Source organism: Nerophis ophidion, linkage group LG18 (genome assembly GCF_033978795.1).
Source record: "Nerophis ophidion isolate RoL-2023_Sa linkage group LG18, RoL_Noph_v1.0, whole genome shotgun sequence".
NCBI lineage: Eukaryota > Metazoa > Chordata > Actinopteri > Syngnathiformes > Syngnathidae > Nerophis > Nerophis ophidion.
The window spans coordinates 49,358,656-49,382,397 of NC_084628.1; the positions used below are offsets into that span (position 1 = coordinate 49,358,656).

At 46.4% G+C, this 23,742-nt stretch overlaps 1 protein-coding gene across 2 annotated transcripts in view; it reads right to left on the reverse strand.

Moving 5' to 3' along the window:
• myo18ab (myosin XVIIIA b) overlaps positions 1-23,742 on the reverse strand; it is a 221,290-nt gene that overhangs the window by 190,660 nt on the left and 6,888 nt on the right. For both annotated transcript variants that reach the window (XM_061878303.1, XM_061878302.1), the window contains 3 exons: positions 23,498-23,674; positions 18,066-18,276; positions 2,460-2,602 (listed from right to left, as the gene is read on the reverse strand). In XM_061878303.1, coding sequence (XP_061734287.1) covers positions 2,460-2,602; positions 18,066-18,276; positions 23,498-23,545 — 402 coding nt within the window. In that variant the 5' untranslated portion in view covers positions 23,546-23,674. The remainder of the gene's footprint in view (positions 1-2,459; positions 2,603-18,065; positions 18,277-23,497; positions 23,675-23,742) is intronic.

The window sequence follows — 23,742 nt, forward strand, 5'->3', positions numbered from 1 at the left end:
ATTTAGTTGTATTCAGTCTTTAAAAAAATATGATATGGCTCTCACTGAAATACTTTTTTAAAATATTTGGCTTGTATGGCTCTCTCAGTCAAAAAGGTTCCCGACCCCTGCCCTATAATCTAACACATATTTGACCTTGTTTAATATAAAAATGCTCTGAGACATCTTTTTCCGTACATGTGCAACATGATATTTCCATGTCAGACCGTCATCCAGTATCACTCCTAAAAATCTAAGTTCAGAAACCCTTTCAATATCAATTCCATCTATTGACAGTGTGATGGTGTCCTCACCAAAAATCATAAACTTTGTTTTTTTTACATTTAATGCTAATTTGTTGACATCAAACCATCTCTTATGTTTAATCATTTCCTGTTCAATAAGTATTGATAACGCTTTTAAGTCATGTCCCGAACTATAAAAGTTGGTGTCGTCCGCAAATAAAACAAATGTCAATAACTTTGATACCTCACATATATCGTTAAAATACAAAATAAACAATTTAGGTTCCAAAACCGAACCTTGTGGAATTCCACATTCAATCCTTGTTTGTTCAGATGTATTACCCAAAAAATCCACAAACTCTTGTCTATTATCTAAATAACTTCTTAGCCATTCTAAAACTACTCCTCTCACACCAAGTGAATGCAACTTGGACAATAATATAGAATGATCTATCGTGTCAAATGCTTTTTTAAGATGGATAAACACCCTGATAGTGTATTTCTTATTATCAGTTGCTGTTGCTACATCCTCCATTATCTGCATTACAGCTGAAGCAGTGGATCATTGGTTGGGAATCCATACTGGCTCTCACTCAACAGCATGTTCTTCTCATTTTTCTACAAATATTTGTTCAATTATTTTAGAAAATTGTGACAGCAGTGACACTGGTCTGTAATTACTAAATATATGTTCATTTCCCGTTTTAAAGAGTGGAGTTACCTTAGTTACCTTCATTCTATTTGGAAAAGTCCCTGTTTGAAAAGAGAGATTAAAAACATAACACAGAGGTTTGATGATGCAGTCAATAGTCTTTTTTACAATTATCATGTCAATACCATCACTGTCTGTCCATGCCTTATTTTTCAGTTTTGTTACCACCGATAGAGTTTCATTTTCACTAACATCTCCTAAAAGCATGGACTGTAGCACTTTGCTTCCCCCTCTCCATCCACTCTGTATATCTTTATGTTCTCCAATACTCTCTGACAATTTGGGTCCAACATTCACAAAAAAAGAATTGAATCCATTTACCACTTCTTTCATATTAGTAATCATCTTATTATCCTCATTGATAAATAGCTTGGTGGGTTTGTAGGCCCCGATGATTTTGCTATTACCTTGTTCAGAATATTCAAAGTTCCCCTGATATTGTTTTTATTTTTTTCCAGTAAGTTATTGTAATATTCTTTTTTAGCTTGTCTCATTATTGTTATCAATTTGTTTTTGCAAACCTTCTTTTTCGTTTTAGCATCTTTTGTTCTTAATTTTATAAAGTCTCTATAAAGTTTGTTTATCTTTTTACAAGCATTGTGTAGTCCCTTTATAATCCAAGGCTTTTTATTGTAGTTTTCTCTTTGTTTCCATTCATTCGGACGATGCATTTCATACAATGATAAATATATATTAAGAAAAGCCTAATATGCAGCATTTGCCTCTCCCACATACACCTCATTCCAGTCTGCTTCAAATAAGTCCTTCCTAAATTCATTTATTGCCTCTTCAGTCCTTTTCCTTGTATACCTGTGGGTTTTCTCCTCCCTCTTTCCATACATTTGACAGTCATAAGTGAGAAACACAGGTAAGTGGTCACTTATATCATTAATTACTAGTCCACTTTTTATATTATTTTCTATGTCATTTATAAAGATGTAATTTTTCGAAAAATTTCAAAACAACTGACCAATGATGAACAATAAAACATTTCCCTTGTGGATCAATAAAGTTTGTCTAAGTCTGCTCTGTAAAATACATAATCAGATTGATGGGTCAAATCACACTGTCAGTGGCCTACTTATCACACCGGATGTCAGAAGGCGGGGCTTAGAGGTCATAAATCATTTGGATTGATGGGTTTTTCACAATTTGACAGAAAGTGGGTCCTATATTCTCTTGAATGTAAAAAGTTTGGTTAAATCAGACATGGAGACTTGGAGTAATGCACATTAGGAACATGTTCAGTACAAGCTGCAACCAATATATCAAATAAGATTGTCATGTCTGAATTTGTGAAATGGTCTCCTGCTACAAAATGATGTCTCATAATTAAGACTTCCTGTCTGTCCGTGCCTTGTAACACTCCTTCCAGTGTGCAAGACAACCGCAATTCTACCAGTGTTTCTTCTAGTTTTCATTACTGTTTCATTTTACTTGTGCATTCCTTTTATTGCTGTATTGTATTTATATATATAGTCTAGGAACGGAACTGGTTCAGAACCCGAGGAATGCCTTCTTACCTGAATGGAGGCAGAAGCCACCTGCCCTGCTTGATCAAAGTCCAGCGACACTATGTGTGAGAAACGGCTGGCGTTGGTGTTCATGGAGGTAGACGTGTTGCCAAAAGCCTCAAGGATGGTGTAGACTGCTTGCCACTTCTCCGCTGAGTAACATGTACAAAGAAATATATATATATATGGCAATATTATACTTCATGAAGTATTCCTAAAGAGCAAGTCATGTTAAACCACTCCTATCCATATGCTGCCAATTCAAAACCAAAGTGACTTGAAGGAATTTGACTTTTGGAGCAGGTTTAAAGCCATGCATGTTGTACAACACAATACAAAGCAACTAACCCTCGTGAGAGCATGTACTTGAAAGAAGTCATCTCAAACAGAACACAGATTCACTGTTGAGGCTGCCGCCTGCCTCCAATGGGGGGGAAGAGTTTAGTTAGGTTAAGTCAAGTTAAGTCAACCCCCCACATATGCGGTCCTCTCCAAGGTTTCTCATAGTCACTCTCACCGACGTCCCACTGGGGTGAGTTTTTCCTTGGCCTTATGTGGGCTCTGTACCGAAGATGTCGTTGTGGCTTGTGCAGCCCTTTGAAACACTGGTGATTTAGGACTATATAAATAAACATTGATTGACTGATTGATTGAAGTTAAGTTAAGTTAAGGTGGAGGGTATAGAGTTAAGAGAGAATATGGCAAAACAATATATAGAACAATAGAATAGATAGTACTTTATTGATTCCTTCAGGAGAGTTCCCTCAGGAAAATGAAGACATGTCAATACCAGTAACAGTTCTATGATAAAAGCACCATCCATCCATTTTCTACCGCTTATTCCCTTTGGGGTTGCAGGGGGCGCTGGTGCCTATCTCAGCTAAAATCGGGAGGAAGGCAAGGTACACCCTGGACAAGTCACCACCTCATCGCAGGGCCAACACAGATAGACAGACAACATTCACACTCACATTCACACACTAGGGACCATTTAGTGTTGCCTTTGGGGGTAGGAGGGGCCTATCCCCAGGTGTATGTCTTTGGAGGTGGGAGGGGCCTATCCCCAGGTGTATGTCTTTGGAGGTGGGAGGGGCCTATCCCCAGGTGTATGTCTTTGAAGGTGGGAGGGGCCTATCCCCAGGTGTATGTCTTTGGAGGTGGGAGGGGCCTATCCCCAGGTGTGTGTCTTTGGAGGTGGGAGGGGCCTATCCCCGGGTGTGTGTCTTTGGAGGTGGGAGGGTCCTATCCCCGGGTGTATGTCTTTGGAGGTGGGAGGGGCCTATCCCCAGGTACATGTCTTTGGAGGTGGGAGGGGCCTATCCCCAGGTGCATGTCTTTGGAGGTGGGAGGGGCCTATCCCCAGGTGCATGTCTTTGGAGGTGGGAGGGGCCTATCCCCAGGTGTATGTCTTTGGAGGTGGGAGGGGCCTATCCCCAGGTACATGTCTTTGGAGGTGGGAGGGGCCTATCCCCAGGTGTATGTCTTTGGAGGTGGGAGAGTCCTATCCCCAGGTACATGTCTTTGGAGGTGGGAGGGGCCTATCCCCAGGCACATGTCTTTGGAAGTGGGAGGGGCCTACCCCCAGGTACATGTCTTTGGAGGTGGGAGGGGCCTATCCCCAGGCACATGTCTTTGGAAGTGGGAGGGGCCTACCCCCAGGTACATGTCTTTGGAGGTGGGAGGGTCCTATCCCCGGGTGTATGTCTTTGGAGGTGGGAGGGGCCTATCCCCAGGTACATGTCTTTGGAGGTGGGAGGGGCCTATCCCCAGGTGCATGTCTTTGGAGGTGGGAGGGGCCTATCCCCAGGTGCATGTCTTTGGAGGTGGGAGGGGCCTATCCCCAGGTGTATGTCTTTGGAGGTGGGAGGGGCCTATCCCCAGGTACATGTCTTTGGAGGTGGGAGGGGCCTATCCCCAGGTGTATGTCTTTGGAGGTGGGAGAGTCCTATCCCCAGGTACATGTCTTTGGAGGTGGGAGGGGCCTATCCCCAGGCACATGTCTTTGGAAGTGGGAGGGGCCTACCCCCAGGTACATGTCTTTGGAGGTGGGAGGGGCCTATCCCTAGGTGCATGTCTTTGGAGGTGGGAGGGGCCTATCCCCAGGTGTATGTCTTTGGAGGTGGGAGGGGCATATCCCCAGATACATGTCTTTGGAGGTGGGAGGGGCCTATCCCCAGGTACATGTCTTTGGAGGTGGGAAGGGCCTATCCCCAGGTGCATGTCTTTGGAGGTGGGAGGGGCCTATCCCCAGGTGCATGTCTTTGGAGGTGGGAGGGGCCTATCGCTAGGTGTATGTCTTTGGAGGTGGGAGGGTCCTATCCCCAGGTACATGTCTTTGGAGGTGGGAGGGGCCTATCCCCAGGCACATGTCTTTGGAGGTGGGAGGGGCCTATCCCCAGGTACATGTCTTTGGAGGTGGGAGGGGCCTATCCCCAGGTGCATGTCTTTGGAGGTGGGAGGGGCCTATCCCCAGGTGTATGTCTTTGGAGGTGGGAGGGGCATATCCCCAGGTACATGTCTTTGGAGGTGGGAGGGGCCTATACCCAGGTACATGTCTTTGGAGGTGGGAGGGGCCTATCCCCAGGTGCATGTCTTTGGAGGTGGGAGGGGCCTATCCCCAGGTGTATGTCTTTGGAGGTGGGAGGGGCATATCCCCAGGTACATGTCTTTGGAGGTGGGAGGGGCCTAGCCCCAGGTACATGTCTTTGGAGGTGGGAGGGGCCTATCCCCAGGTGCATGTCTTTGGAGGTGGGAGGAAGCCGGAGTACCCGTAGGGAACCCACACAGTCAGAGGGAGAACATGCAAACTTCACACAGAAAGACCTTAAACTCAGGAATGGAACCCAGAACCTTCTCACTGCGAGGCACGATCGCCACCCACTGCACTGAATACACGTGGGTTTCCAATTTTCAACTGATCTTAACCATTTTCTCCAAAAATAAATGATTTTATTGAGCACAGAACATATATGTTTGTAATATTTCCAACATCAACCATGTTATAAGTTCCATCCATCCACCCATTTTCTACCGCTTATTCCCTTTGGGGTTGCAGGGGGCGCTGAAGCCTATCTCAGCTACAATCGGGTGGAAGGCGTAGTACACCCTGGACAAGTCGCCACCTCATCGCAGGGCCAACACAGATAGACAGACAACATTCACACTCACATTCACACACTAGGGACCATTTAGTGTTGCCAAACATGTGCAGTCACTACACACACATGTGCAGTCACTACACACACATGTGCAGTCACTACACACACATGTGCAGTCACTACACACACACGTGCAGTCACTACCCACACATGTGCAGTCACTACCCACACATGTGCAGTCACTACACACACATGTGCAGTCACTACACACACATGTGCAGTCACTACACACACATGTGCAGTCACTACACACACACGTGCAGTCACTACCCACACATGTGCAGTCACTACCCACACATGTGCAGTCACTACACACACATGTGCAGTCACTACACACACATGTGCAGTCACTACACACACACGTGCAGTCACTACACACACATGTGCAGTCACTACACACACATGTGCAGTCACTACACACACATGTGCAGTCACTACACACACATGTGCAGTCACTACACACACATGTGCAGTCACTACACACACATGTGCAGTCACTACACACACACGTGCAGTCACTACCCACACATGTGCAGTCACTACACACACATGTGCAGTCACTACACACACATGTGCAGTCACTACACACACATGTGCAGTCACTACACACACACGTGCAGTCACTACCCACACATGTGCAGTCACTACACACACATGTGCAGTCACTACACACACATGTGCAGTCACTACACACACATGTGCAGTCACTACACACACACGTGCAGTCACTACACACACATGTGCAGTCACTACACACACATGTGCAGTCACTACACACACATGTGCAGTCACTACCCACACATGTGCAGTCACTACACACACATGTGCAGTCACTACACACACATGTGCAGTCACTACACACACATGTGCAGTCACTACACACACACGTGCAGTCACTACCCACACATGTGCAGTCACTACCCACACATGTGCAGTCACTACCCACACATGTGCAGTCACTACCCACACATGTGCAGTCACTACACACACATGTGCAGTCACTACCCACACATGTGCAGTCACTACCCACACATGTGCAGTCACTACCCAAACATGTGCAGTCACTACCCACACATGTGCAGTCACTACCCACACATGTGCAGTCACTACCCAAACATGTGCAGTCACTACACACACATGTGCAGTCACTACCCACACATGTGCAGTCACTACACACACATGTGCAGTCACTACACACACATGTGCAGTCACTACCCAAACATGTGCAGTCACTACCCACACATGTGCAGTCACTACCCACACATGTGCAGTCACTACACACACATGTGCAGTCACTACCCACACATGTGCAGTGACTACCCACACATGTGCAGTCACTACACACACATGTGCAGTCACTACCCACACATGTGCAGTCACTACCCACACATGTGCAGTCACTACCCAAACATGTGCAGTCACTACCCACACATGTGCAGTTACTACCCACACATGTGCAGTCACTACCCACACATGTGCAGTCACTACCCACACATGTGCAGTCACTACCCACACATGTGCAGTCACTACACACACATGTGCAGTGACTACCCACACATGTGCAGTCACTACACACAAATGTGCAGTCACTACCCACACATGTGCAGTCACTACACACACATGTGCAGTCACTACCCACACATGTGCAGTCACTACACACACATGTGCAGTCACTACACACACATGTGCAGTGACTACCCACACATGTGCAGTCACTACACACACATGTGCAGTCACTACCCACACATGTGCAGTCACTACCCACACATGTGCAGTCACTACCCAAACATGTGCAGTCACTACCCACACATGTGCAGTCACTACCCACACATGTGCAGTCACTACACACACATGTGCAGTGACTACCCACACATGTGCAGTCACTACACACACATGTGCAGTCACTACCCACACATGTGCAGTCACTACCCACACATGTGCAGTCACTACCCACACATGTGCAGTCACTACACACACATGTGCAGTCACTACCCACACATGTGCAGTCACTACCCACACATGTGCAGTCACTACCCACACATGTGCAGTCACTACCCAAACATGTGCAGTCACTACCCACACATGTGCAGTCACTACCCACACATGTGCAGTCACTACACACACATGTGCAGTCACTACCCACACATGTGCAGTCACTACACACACATGTGCAGTCACTACCCACACATGTGCAGTCACTACCCACACATGTGCAGTCACTACACACACATGTGCAGTCACTACCCACACATGTGCAGTCACTACCCACACATGTGCAGTCACTACCCACACATGTGCAGTCACTACCCACACATGTGCAGTCACTACCCACACATGTGCAGTCACTACCCAAACATGTGCAGTCACTACCCACACATGTGCAGTCACTACACACACATGTGCAGTCACTACCCACACATGTGCAGTCACTACCCACACATGTGCAGTCACTACCTAACATGTGCAGTCACTACCCATACATGTGCAGTCACTACCTAACATGTGCAGTCACTACCCACACATGTGCAGTCACTACCCAAACATGTGCAGCCACTACCCATACATGTGCAGTCACTACCTAACATGTGCAGTCACTACCCACACATGTGCAGTCACTACCCAAACATGTGCAGTCACTACCTAACATGTGCAGTCACTACCCACACATGTGCAGTCACTACCCAAACATGTGCAGTCACTACCCACACATGTGCAGTCACTACCCAAACATGTGCAGTCACTACCCACACATGTGCAGTCACTACCCACACATGTGCAGTCACTACCCAAACATGTGCAGTCACTACCCAAACATGTGCAGTCACTACCCACACATGTGCAGTCACTACCCACACATGTGCAGTCACTACCCACACATGTGCAGTCACTACCCAAACATGTGCAGTCACTACCCACACATGTGCAGTCACTACCCACACATGTGCAGTCACTACCCACACATGTGCAGTCACTACACACACATGTGCAGTCACTACCCACACATGTGCAGTCACTACCCAAACATGTGCAGTCACTACGCACACATGTGCAGTCAGTACACACACATGTGCAGTCACTACCCAAACATGTGCAGTCACTACACACACATGTGCAGTCACTACACACACATGTGCAGTCACTACCCACACATGTGCAGTCACTACCCACACATGTGCAGTCACTACCCATACATGTGCAGTCACTACCTAACATGTGCAGTCACTACCCACACATGTGCAGTCACTACCCACACATGTGCAGTCACTACCCACACATGTGCAGTCACTACCCACACATGTGCAGTCACTACCCACACATGTGCAGTCACTACCCACACATGTGCAGTCACTACCCACACATGTGCAGTCACTACCCACACATGTGCAGTCACTACCCACACATGTGCAGTCACTACCCACACATGTGCAGTCACTACCCACACATGTGCAGTCACTACCCACACATGTGCAGTCACTACCCATACATGTGCAGTCACTACCTAACATGTGCAGTCACTACCCACACATGTGCAGTCACTACCCACACATGTGCAGTCACTACACACACATGTGCAGTCACTACCCACACATGTGCAGTCACTACCCAAACATGTGCAGTCACTACCCAAACATGTGCAGTCACTACCCACACATGTGCAGTCACTACACACACATGTGCAGTCACTACCCACACATGTGCAGTCACTACCCACACATGTGCAGTCACTACCCACACATGTGCAGTCACTACACACACATGTGCAGTCACTGCCCACACATGTGCAGTCACTACCCAAACATGTGCAGTCACTACACACACATGTGCAGTCAGTACACACACATGTGCAGTCACTACCCAAACATGTGCAGTCACTACACACACATGTGCAGTCAGTACACACACATGTGCAGTCACTAACCAAACATGTGCAGTCACTACCCACACATGTGCAGTCACTACCCACACATGTGCAGTCACTACACACACATGTGCAGTCACTACCCACACATGTGCAGTCACTACCCACACATGTGCAGTCACTACACACACATGTGCAGTCACTACCCAAACATGTGCAGTCACTACACACACATGTGCAGTCACTACCCACACATGTGCAGTCACTACACAAACATGTGCAGTCATTACCCACACATGTGCAGTCACTACCCACACATGTGCAGACACTACCTAGCATGTGCAGTCACTACCTAGCATGTGCAGTCACTACCCACACATGTGCAGTCACTACCCACACATGTGCAGTCACTACCCATACATGTGCAGTCACTACCTAACATGTGCAGTCACTACCCACACATGTGCAGTCACTACCCAAACATGTGCAGTCACTACCCACACATGTGCAGTCACTACCCACACATGTGCAGTCACTACCCACACATGTGCAGTCACTACCCACACATGTGCAGTCACTACCCACACATGTGCAGTCACTACCCACACATGTGCAGTCACTACCCACACGTGTGCAGTCACTACCCACACATGTGCAGTCAGTACACACACATGTGCAGTCACTACCCACACATGTGCAGTCACTACCCAAACATGTGCAGTCACTACACACACATGTGCAGTCACTACCCACACATGTGCACTCACTACCCACACATGTGCAGTCACTACACACACATGTGCAGTCACTACCCACACATGTGCAGTCACTACCCAAACATGTGCAGTCACTACCCAAACATGTGCAGTCACTACCCACACATGTGCAGTCACTACCCACACATGTGCAGTCACTACCCACACATGTGCAGTCACTACCCACACATGTGCAGTCACTACCCACACATGTGCAGTCACTACACACACATGTGCAGTCACTGCCCACACATGTGCAGTCACTACCCAAACATGTGCAGTCACTACACACACATGTGCAGTCAGTACACACACATGTGCAGTCACTACCCAAACATGTGCAGTCACTACACACACATGTGCAGTCAGTACACACACATGTGCAGTCACTAACCAAACATGTGCAGTCACTACCCACACATGTGCAGTCACTACCCACACATGTGCAGTCACTACACACACATGTGCAGTCACTACCCACACATGTGCAGTCACTACCCACACATGTGCAGTCACTACACACACATGTGCAGTCACTACCCAAACATGTGCAGTCACTACACACACATGTGCAGTCACTACCCACACATGTGCAGTCACTACACAAACATGTGCAGTCACTACCCACACATGTGCAGTCACTACCCACACATGTGCAGACACTACCCATACATGTGCAGTCACTACCTAGCATGTGCAGTCACTACCTAGCATGTGCAGTCACTACCCACACATGTGCAGTCACTACCCACACATGTGCAGTCACTACCCACACATGTGCAGTCACTACCCACACATGTGCAGTCACTACCCACACATGTGCAGTCACTACCCACACATGTGCAGTCACTACCCACACATGTGCAGTCACTACACACACATGTGCAGTCACTACCCACACATGTGCAGTCACTACACACACATGTGGAGTCACTACCCACACATGTGCAGTCACTACCCAAACATGTGCAGTCACTATGCACACATGTGCAGTCAGTACACACACATGTGCAGTCACTACCCAAACATGTGCAGTCACTACACACACATGTGCAGTCAGTACACACACATGTGCAGTCACTACCCAAACATGTGCAGTCACTACCCAAACATGTGCAGTCACTACGAACACATGTGCAGTCACTACGCACACATGTGCAGTCACTACCCACACATGTGCAGTCACTACCCACACATGTGCAGTCACTACCCATACATGTGCAGTCACTACCTAACATGTGCAGTCACTACCCACACATGTGCAGTCACTACCCAAACATGTGCAGTCACTACCCACACATGTGCAGTCACTACCCACACATGTGCAGTCACTACCCACACATGTGCAGTCACTACCCACACATGTGCAGTCACTACCCACACATGTGCAGTCACTACCCACACATGTGCAGTCACTACCCACACATGTGCAGTCACTACCCAAACATGTGCAGTCACTACCCACACATGTGCAGTCACTACCCACACATGTGCAGTCACTACCCACACATGTGCAGTCACTACCCACACATGTGCAGTCACTACCCACACATGTGCAGTCACTACCCACACATGTGCAGTCACTACCCAAACATGTGCAGTCACTACGCACACATGTGCAGTCAGTACACACACATGTGCAGTCACTACCCAAACATGTGCAGTCACTACACACACATGTGCAGTCACTACACACACATGTGCAGTCACTACCCACACATGTGCAGTCACTACCCACACATGTGCAGTCACTACCCATACATGTGCAGTCACTACCTAACATGTGCAGTCACTACCCACACATGTGCAGTCACTACCCAAACATGTGCAGTCACTACCCAAACATGTGCAGTCACTACCCACACATGTGCAGTCACTACCCACACATGTGCAGTCACTACCCACACATGTGCAGTCACTACCCACACATGTGCAGTCACTACCCACACATGTGCAGTCACTACCCACACATGTGCAGTCACTACACACACATTTGCAGTCACTACCCACACATGTGCAGTCACTACCCACACATGTGCAGTCACTACACACACATGTGCAGTCACTACCCACACATGTGCAGTCACTACCCACACATGTGCAGTCACTACACACACATGTGCAGTCACTACCCACACATGTGCAGTCACTACCCACACATGTGCAGTCACTACCCACACATGTGCAGTCACTACACACACATGTGCAGTCACTACACACACATGTGCAGTCACTACCCACACATGTGCAGTCACTACGCACACATGTGCAGTCACTACCCAAACATGTGCAGTCACTACCCACACATGTGCAGTCACTACCCACACATGTGCAGTCACTACACACACATGTGCAGTCACTACCCACACATGTGCAGTCACTACACACACATGTGCAGTCACTACCCAAACATGTGCAGTCACTACCCACACATGTGCAGTCACTACCCAAACATGTGCAGTCACTACCCAAACATGTGCAGTCACTACCCAAACATGTGCAGTCACTACCCACACATGTGCAGTCACTACACACAAATGTGCAGTCACTACCCACACATGTGCAGTCACTACACACACATGTGCAGTCACTACCCAAACATGTGCAGTCACTACCCACACATGTGCAGTCACTACCCACACATGTGCAGTCACTACACACACATGTGCAGTCACTACCCAAACATGTGCAGTCACTACCCACACATGTGCAGTCACTACCCAAACATGTGCAGTCACTACCCAAACATGTGCAGTCACTACCCACACATGTGCAGTCACTACCCACACATGTGCAGTCACTACACACACATGTGCAGTCACTACCCACACATGTGCAGTCACTACACACACATGTGGAGTCACTACCCACACATGTGCAGTCACTACCCAAACATGTGCAGTCACTATGCACACATGTGCAGTCAGTACACACACATGTGCAGTCACTACCCGAACATGTGCAGTCACTACACACACATGTGCAGTCACTACCCAAACATGTGCAGTCACTACCCAAACATGTGCAGTCACTACACACACATGTGCAGTCACTACGCACACATGTGCAGTCACTACCCACACATGTGCAGTCACTACCCACACATGTGCAGTCACTACCCATACATGTGCAGTCACTACCTAGCATGTGCAGTCACTACTCACACATGTGCAGTCACTACCCACACATGTGCAGTCACTACCCACACATGTGCAGTCACTAACCACACATGTGCAGTCACTACACACACATGTGCAGTCACTACCCACACATGTGCAGTCACTACCCAAACATGTGCAGTCACTACACACACATGTGCAGTCAGTACACACACATGTGCAGTCACTACCCAAACATGTGCAGTCACTACACACACATGTGCAGTCACTACCCACACATGTGCAGTCACTACCCACACATGTGCAGTCACTACCCACACATGTGCAGTCACTACCCACACATGTGCAGTCACTACCCACACATGTGCAGTCACTACCCACACATGTGCAGTCACTACCCACACATGTGCAGTCACTACCCACACATGTGCAGTCACTACACACACATTTGCAGTCACTACCCACACATGTGCAGTCACTACCCACACATGTGCAGTCACTACACACACATGTGCAGTCACTACCCACACATGTGCAGTCACTACCCACACATGTGCAGTCACTACCCACACATGTGCAGTCACTACCCACACATGTGCAGTCACTACCCACACATGTGCAGTCACTACCCACACATGTGCAGTCACTACCCACACATGTGCAGTCACTACCCACACATGTGCAGTCACTACCCACACATGTGCAGTCACTACAAACACATGTGCAGTCACTACCCACACATGTGCAGTCACTACCCACACATGTGCAGTCACTACACACACATGTGCAGTCACTACCCACACATGTGCAGTCACTACGCACACATGTGCAGTCACTACCCAAACATGTGCAGTCACTACCCACACATGTGCAGTCACTACCCAAACATGTGCAGTCACTACCCAAACATGTGCAGTCACTACCCACACATGTGCAGTCACTACACACACATGTGCAGTCACTACCCACACATGTGCAGTCACTACACACACATGTGCAGTCACTACCCAAACATGTGCAGTCACTACCCACACATGTGCAGTCACTACCCAAACATGTGCAGTCACTACCCAAACATGTGCAGTCACTACCCAAACATATGCAGTCACTACCCACACATGTGCAGTCACTAAACACAAATGTGCAGTCACTAACCACACATGTGCAGTCACTACACACACATGTGCAGTCACTACCCAAACATGTGCAGTCACTACCCACACATGTGCAGTCACTACCCACACATGTGCAGTCACTACACACACATGTGCAGTCACTACACACACATGTGCAGTCACTACACACACATGTGCAGTCACTACCCAAACATGTGCAGTCACTACCCACACATGTGCAGTCACTACCCAAACATGTGCAGTCACTACCCAAACATGTGCAGTCACTACCCACACATGTGCAGTCACTACCCACACATGTGCAGTCACTACACACACATGTGCAGTCACTACCCACACATGTGCAGTCACTACACACACATGTGGAGTCACTACCCACACATGTGCAGTCACTACCCAAACATGTGCAGTCACTATGCACACATGTGCAGTCAGTACACACACATGTGCAGTCACTACCCAAACATGTGCAGTCACTACACACACATGTGCAGTCACTACCCAAACATGTGCAGTCACTACCCAAACATGTGCAGTCACTACACACACATGTGCAGTCACTACGCACACATGTGCAGTCACTACCCACACATGTGCAGTCACTACCCACACATGTGCAGTCACTACCCATACATGTGCAGTCACTACCTAACATGTGCAGTCACTACCCACACATGTGCAGTCACTACCCAAACATGTGCAGTCACTACCCACACATGTGCAGTCACTACACACACATGTGCAGTCACTACCCACACATGTGCAGTCACTACCCAAACATGTGCAGTCACTACACACACATGTGCAGTCAGTACACACACATGTGCAGTCACTACCCAAACATGTGCAGTCACTACACACACATGTGCAGTCACTACACACACATGTGCAGTCACTACCCAAACATGTGCAGTCACTACACACACATGTGCAGTCACTACCCACACATGTGCAGTCACTACCCACACATGTGCAGTCACTACCCAAACATGTGCAGTCACTACCCACACATGTGCAGTCACTACCCAAACATGTGCAGTCACTACCCACACATGTGCAGTCACTACCCACACATGTGCAGTCACTACCCACACATGTGCAGTCACTACCCACACATGTGCAGTCACTACCCATACATGTGCAGTCACTACCTAACATGTGCAGTCACTACCCACACATGTGCAGTCACTACCCAAACATGTGCAGTCACTACCCACACATGTGCAGTCACTACCCACACATGTGCAGTCACTACACACACATTTGCAGTCACTACCCACACATGTGCAGTCACTACCCACACATGTGCAGTCACTACACACACATGTGCAGTCACTACCCACACATGTGCAGTCACTACACACACATGTGCAGTCACTACCCACACATGTGCAGTCACTACCCACACATGTGCAGTCACTACCCACACATGTGCAGTCACTACACACACATTTGCAGTCACTACCCACACATGTGCAGTCACTACCCACACATGTGCAGTCACTACACACACATGTGCAGTCACTACCCACACATGTGCAGTCACTACACACACATGTGCAGTCACTACCCACACATGTGCAGTCACTACACACACATGTGCAGTCACTACCCAAACATGTGCAGTCACTACCCACACATGTGCAGTCACTACCCACACATGTGCAGTCACTACCCACACATGTGCAGTCACTACACACACATGTGCAGTCACTACCCACACATGTGCAGTCACTACACACACACGTGCAGTCACTACCCAAACATGTGCAGTCACTACACACACATGTGCAGTCACTACACACACATGTGCAGTCACTACCCACACATGTGCAGTCACTACACACACATGTGCAGTCACTACCCACACATGTGCAGTCACTACCCACACATGTGCAGTCACTACGCACACATGTGCAGTCACTACCCAAACATGTGCAGTCACTACCCACACATGTGCAGTCACTACCCAAACATGTGCAGTCACTACCCACACATGTGCAGTCACTACACACACATGTGCAGTCACTACCCAAACATGTGCAGTCACTACCCACACATGTGCAGTCACTACCCAAACATGTGCAGTCACTACCCACACATGTGCAGTCACTACCCAAACATGTGCAGTCACTACCCAAACATGTGCAGTCACTACCCAAACATGTGCAGTCACTACCCACACATGTGCAGTCACTACACACAAATGTGCAGTCACTACCCACACATGTGCAGTCACTACACACACATGTGCAGTCACTACCCAAACATGTGCAGTCACTACCCACACATGTGCAGTCACTACACACACATGTGCAGTCACTACCCAAACATGTGCAGTCACTACCCACACATGTGCAGTCACTACCCAAACATGTGCAGTCACTACCCAAACATGTGCAGTCACTACCCAAACATGTGCAGTCACTACCCACACATGTGCAGTCACTACCCACACATGTGCAGTCACTACCCACACATGTGCAGTCACTACACACACATGTGCAGTCACTACCCAAACATGTGCAGTCACTACCCACACATGTGCAGTCACTACCCAAACATGTGCAGTCACTACCCAAACATGTGCAGTCACTACCCACACATGTGCAGTCACTACCCAAACATGTGCAGTCACTACCCAAACATGTGCAGTCACTACCCAAACAGCCTGTTCATCCAAATTAACTTGTTCACCTGTGGGATGTTTCAAATAAGTCTTTGATGAGCATTCCTCAACTTTCTCACTGTTTTTTGCCACTTGTGCCAGCTTTTTTGAAACATGTTGCAGACATCAAATTCCAAATGAGCTAATATTTGCAAAAACAGGCTTGTAGTGACGAAATGGCCTCTGTGTTTTTTCCTGACCTAACGTATACATGTATGTGTATAAATATACATATATACATATATATATATACATATGTATATACTTTGGCTGCGGCTGAGCCAATCAGTGGCAACCATACTGAACAGCCCGCTCTGATTGGTTTGGTCTCATTTTATGCTTAAAAACACCTAATTTAGGCCAACAAACACGATGACATTTTGAGAATCCGCAATGTTTGAAGTGAGACGTGGTGAGGGACAGGGTGGGTGGATAAGGTCACGTTATAGAGTTGCTATGGTGATGAATGAATTACAAACCCTGTTTCCATATGAGTTGGGAAATGGTGTTAGATGTAAATATAAACGGAATACAAGGATTTGCAAATCATTGTATTCCGTTTATATTCACTTTCAACACAATTTCCCAACTCATATGGAAACGGGGTTGGTATGATGACATGATTCTAGTTATGTTTGATTAGCACAGTAAAAAAGGGACCCATTATGTCTCTTACGAGGAAGAGCGCAGGTGAAAACATGGAAGAAAAGGTCTTAAGAAAGGTGATGATGGTTAAAGGTTGAGACGGGCTGTGCCTGCAAAGACAATTGTTGTGACGTGAGAGCAAAAGAGCTTCTGTGATCTCACTTCATTCTCGCTCTCAGTCAACTGGGAGATGCCAAAGCAACCTAACATTTGAGCAAGTTAACTTTTCAATATCACGGTGGGTTAATATTGTGTGTGCTTGTGCTACAGCTTACCAGAGAAGATTTTGCCGGTGCTGCCAGCAATAGACGCCAAGTACTGGACAAGGTGCTGGCAGTTGGTGGTTTTTCCACTGCCAGACTTTCCCAGCAGCACAATGGATTGATCCTGCCTTGTGGTGAGAAGATTACGGTAGGCTGACTGGGCCACAGAGTAGATATGAGGAGCTGAGTCTTCGCGACGACAGCCTTTAAACATGAGCATCACCTGAGAGGGACAAGGAAATGTCAATAGCTTTTGTTGTATATTATGGAGCTCAGGTTCTCTCTCAATCCAGCAGCTTGTTGCTTTTAAGTCCAACCTGCCCCAATGTATCCCTGAGCTTTTAAACTCTGTGTCATCTTCTAATTACTATATTCCATTCATCAGAGGGAGAGGACAGTGTAAAAAGTGCTGCAAGTTCCACTAGAAGTGAGAAAAGTGAAGCCCATTTACCATTCAGCATTATTTAGGCCCAACATTTTCAGACAAATAATGGCATTAATAATCAAAATAAGGGATTAGATTGATATTGCGCTTGCCTTAGTGAGTTACATTGAGAAGCCATTACTCAGTCACTCCACATGCAGCACACCTCATGAAACTGTCATTACCATGGAGATTTGGGCTGCCATGATTCAATGAGGGTTATCTTCTGAAAAGGAGCACATTACCCCCAACCTTAAAGGATGCTGCCGCCCACACCACAGGCCAAGTGTTTGGGCACACAGCTTCATGACCACGCCTAACATAAAAGAACATTTTCCTAGCTGCTGCAACCATCACTTCATTGCACTTCCATGGAGTATCAACGTCAGCTTATTAAGACTGTTAGTAAAGCTGTGGACAGTATTGAAGACAGGCACATTTCACACACACAAAAAGTATTCAGTGCAGGAAAAGAAAATAGATTTGGTCTTCATTTTGAAAGTGCTGCACTTGAAATAATTTCAGACATGATCACCTTTTAGAGATCACATTTAGTTTAACATTCACATTTTACACAAGGAGTAGCACAAGCATGGAATAAAGTGTACATTCTTCTAACTTGTTTTCTGTCAAATAAATCATCACAGAGTTCTTATATGCATGTGTGTATGTAAGTAACAGCGTTGATTGAAAACACATCAGCATTTAGCTCTCTTAACTCTGCTGCACTGCTAGCTACAAGCTACCCTTCAAAACATGCTGTTAATAACATTGATTAGGAACTGCATGAAGTGGAATGACCTGGCAGTTACACTTAAGTGTACTGTAGTGTTTTCTCAATTAATAAATCCTTGATTGATGATTGAGTGGTGGTAAAGTGTAGGTACACTTGTAAAGAACATGATGTCATGGCTGTCTTGAATCTACAATCATTTCTACAACTTTAATTTTTTGTGATGTAGTGATTGGAGCACATACTTGTTGCTCACAGAAAACATTCATGAAGTTTGCTTCTTTTATGAATTTATTATGGCTCCACTGAAAATGTGAGCAAAGTCAGAATTTATTATGGCTCTACTGAAAATGTGAGCAAAGTCAAAATTTAATATCCATATGAATACCCCATCGGACCCACCGTGCGTAGTGCTCCAGACTATAATTGATAGCTGTGGTCTCACACAAATAATAAATGAACCCACGCATCGCAACGGTAATACGATAGACCTAGTGCTTGTCAGGGGTATCACCGTTTCCAAAGTTATGATACTCCCGTATACTAAAGTATTGTCCGATCATTACCTTATAAAATTCGAGGTTCAGACGCATGTTCGTCAAACTAATAATAATAATAACTGCTATAGCAGCCGCAACATTAATACAGCCACAACGACAACTCTTGCTGACCTACTGCCCTCGGTAATGGCACCATTCCCAAAATATGTGGGCTCTATTGATAACCTCACTAACAACTTTAACGACGCCCTGCGCGAAACCATTGATAACATAGCACCGCTAAAGTTAAAAAAGGCTCCAAAAAAGCGTACCCCGTGGTTTACAGAAGAAACTAGAGCTCAGAAATTATTATGTAGAAAGCTGGAACGCAAATGGCGCACGACTAAACTTGAAGTGCACCATCAAGCATGGAGTGATAGTTTAATAACTTATAAACGCATGCTTACCTTAGCCAAAGCTAAATATTACTCAAATCTCATCCACCGTAATAAAAACGATCCTGAATTTTTGTTTAGTACGGTAGCATCGCTAACCCAACAAGGGACTCCTTCCATTAGCTCCACCCACTCAGCTGATGACTTTATGCAATTCTTTAGTAAGAAAATTGAAGTCATTAGAAAGGAGATTAAAGACAATGCGTCCCAGCTACAACGGGGTTCTATTAACACTGACACGATTGTATATACGGCGGATACTGCCCTCCAAAATAGTTTCTCTTGTTTTGAGGAAATAAAATTAGAGGAATTGTTACAACGTGTAAATGGAATAAAACAAACAACATGTTTACTTGACCCTCTTCCTGGGAAACTGATCAAGGAGCTCTTTGTATTATTAGGTCCATCAGTGCTAAATATTATAAACTTATCACTTTCCTCGGGCACTGTTCCCCTAGCATTCAAAAAAGCGGTTATTCATCCTCTTCTTAAAAGACCTAACCTCGATCCTGACCTCATGGTAAACTACCGACCGGTGTCTCACCTTCCCTTTATTTAAAAAATCCTCGAAAAAATTGTTGCGGAGCAGCTAAATGAACACTTAGCATCTAACAATCTATGTGAAACCTTTCAATCCAGTTTCAGGGCAAATCACTCCACGGAGGCAGCCCTCGCAAAAATGACTAATGATCTATTGCTAACGATGGATTCTGATGCGTCATCTATGTTGCTGCTCCTCGATCTTAGCGCTGCTTTCGATACTGTCGATCATAATATTTTATTAGAACGTATCAAACATGCCTCGACTACGGTAACCTATTATTTTGGGGTCTCCCCATGTCTAGCATTAAAAGATTACAGTTGGTACAAAATGCGGCTGCTAGACTTTTGACAAGAACAAGAAAGTTTGATCACATTACGCCTGTACTGTATATACCTTTATATACATATATACATACATATATACCTATACTGTATATACCTTTATATACATATATACATACATATATACCTATACTGGCTCACCTGCACTGGCTTCCTGTGCACTTAAGATGTGACTTTAAGGTTTTACTACTTACGTATAAAATACTACACGGTCTAGCTCCATCTTATCTTGCCGATTGTATTGTACCATATGTCCCGGCAAGAAATCTGCGTTCAAAGGACTCCGGCCTGTTAGTGATTCCCAAAGCCCAAAAAAAGTCTGCGGGCTATAGAGCGTTTTCATTTCGGGCTCCAGTACTCTGGAATGCCCTCCCGGTAAAAGTTTGAGATGCCACCTCAGTAGAAGCATTTAAGTCTCACCTTAAAACTCATTTGTATACTCTAGCCTTTAAATAGACTCCCTTTTTAGACCAGTTGATCTGCCGCTTCTTTTCTTTTTCTCCTATGTCCCACTCTCCCTTGTGGAGGGGGTCCGGTCCGATCCGGTGACCATGTACTGCTCGCCTGTGTATCGGCTGGGGACATCTCTGCGCTGCAGATCCGCCTCCGCTTGGGATGGTTTCCTGCTGGCTCCGCTGTGAACGGGACTCTCGCTGCTGTGTTGGATCCGCTTTGGACTGGACTCTCGCGACTGTGTTGGATCCATTATGGATTGAACTTTCACAGTATCATGTTAGACCCGCTCGACATCCATTGCTTTCCTCCTCTCCAAGGTTCTCATAGTCATCATTGTCACCGACGTCCCACTGGGTCATTATTGTCACCGATGTCCCACTGGGTGTGAGTTTTCCTTGCCCTTATGTGGGCCTACCAAGGATGTCGTAGTGGTTTGTGCAGCCCTTTGAGACACAAGTGATTTAGGGCTATATAAGTAAACATTGATTGATTGATTGATACATACAGCAATGTTAATATTTGCTTCCATGTCCCTTGGCAAGTTTCACTGCAATAAGGCACTTTTGGTAGTCATCCACAAGCTTCTGTGCACATTTTTCACCACTAAATTGCTGCATTTCAGCTAAATGTGTTGCTTTTCTGACATGGACTTGTTTCTTCAGCATTGTCCACACCTTTAAGTCAGGACTTTGGGAAGGCCATTGTAATACCTTCATTCTAGCCTGATTTAGCCATTCCTTTACCACTTTTGGAGTGTGTTTGGGGTCATTGTCCTGTTGGAACACCCAACTGTGCCCAAGACCCAACCTCCCCCCTGATGATTTTAGCTTGTCCTGAACAATTTGGAGCTAATCCTCCTTTTTCATTGTCCCATTTAAAGCAGCCATTCCATTGGCAACAAAACAGGCCCAGAGCATAATACTACCACCACCATGCTTGACGGTAGGGTGGTGTTCCTGGGATTAAAGGCCTCACCTTTTCTCCTCCAAACATATTGCTGGGTATTGTGGCCAAACAGCTCCATTTTTGTTTCATCTGTCATCACATGGACACAGATAAGACCTTCTGGAGGAAAGTTCTGTGGTGAAAAATGTGCACAGAAGCTTGTGGATGACTACCAAAAGTGCCGTAGTGCAGTGAAACTTGCCAAGAGACATGGAAGCAAATATTAACATTGCTGTATGTATATGGTTAGAGTGTCCACCCTGAGTTCAAACCCCAGCTGAGTCATACCAAAGACTATAAAAATGACCTCCATGCTTGGCACTCAGCATCAAGGGTTGGAATTGGGGGTTCAATCAGCAAATGATTGCCGGGCACGGCCAGTGCTGCTGCTCACTGCTCTGCACCAAGTGTGTGTGACAATCATTGACACTTAAACTTCAACTTTTGACCAAGCAGATGTAATCAAATTTTCATCCATCCATCCATTTTCTACCGCTTATTCCCTTTGGGGTCGTGGGGGCCACTGGTGCTTATATCAGCTACAATCGGGCGGAAGGCGGGGTACACCCTGGACAAGTCGCCATCTCATCGCAGGGCTAATCAAATTTTCAGTAGAGCCAAAATAAATTCATAAAAGAAGCAAACTTCATGAATGTTTTTTGTGAGCAACAAGTATGTGCTCCAATCACTACATCACCAAAACATAAGAATGATTGTAAAGTCAAGACAGCCATGACATCATGTTCTTTACAAGTGTACCTACACTTTTGACCACCACTGTGTATCTCCTCCTTAAAACGCCTCGGCAGAAGTCCCAAAAAGTGTTTTGTTTAGAATTGAGTTTGGATTTAATTTCATGTGCTGCACAGAAGTGCACCTTCACACCTTCATGCACAAACATCTCAGTTGTTTGATCCACTTTGTTAAAATTTATTTTAGGGGGGAAAAGCAAATGAAAGGGTTGAAATCCCTACTCACACGTGTGCTCCTTTTTATTTGTTCCAAGTTCTATCTTTTCTACCTCCTCTGTAATAAATCAATAACAGAAAGATGTGTGTCAAACTTACCTTCTCTGAGTACATGGAGGGTGTACTGAGGGGGTTTATGATCACCATGTTGGATCCAGCATAGGAGTGGATCAGGTTTCCTCCGTAGCGCTGCCTCAAGCAGTGGATCACACTGGACTCATTAAGGTAGAGCAGAGAAGCCAGATCTGCAGAGCGATCGTACGATGGAGGGTTGGCCTGGGAAGAACAGCTCACTTAGACACTCCAATCCTCTTAAGTTCCTCCATGTCTCCTTCTGGAAGTAC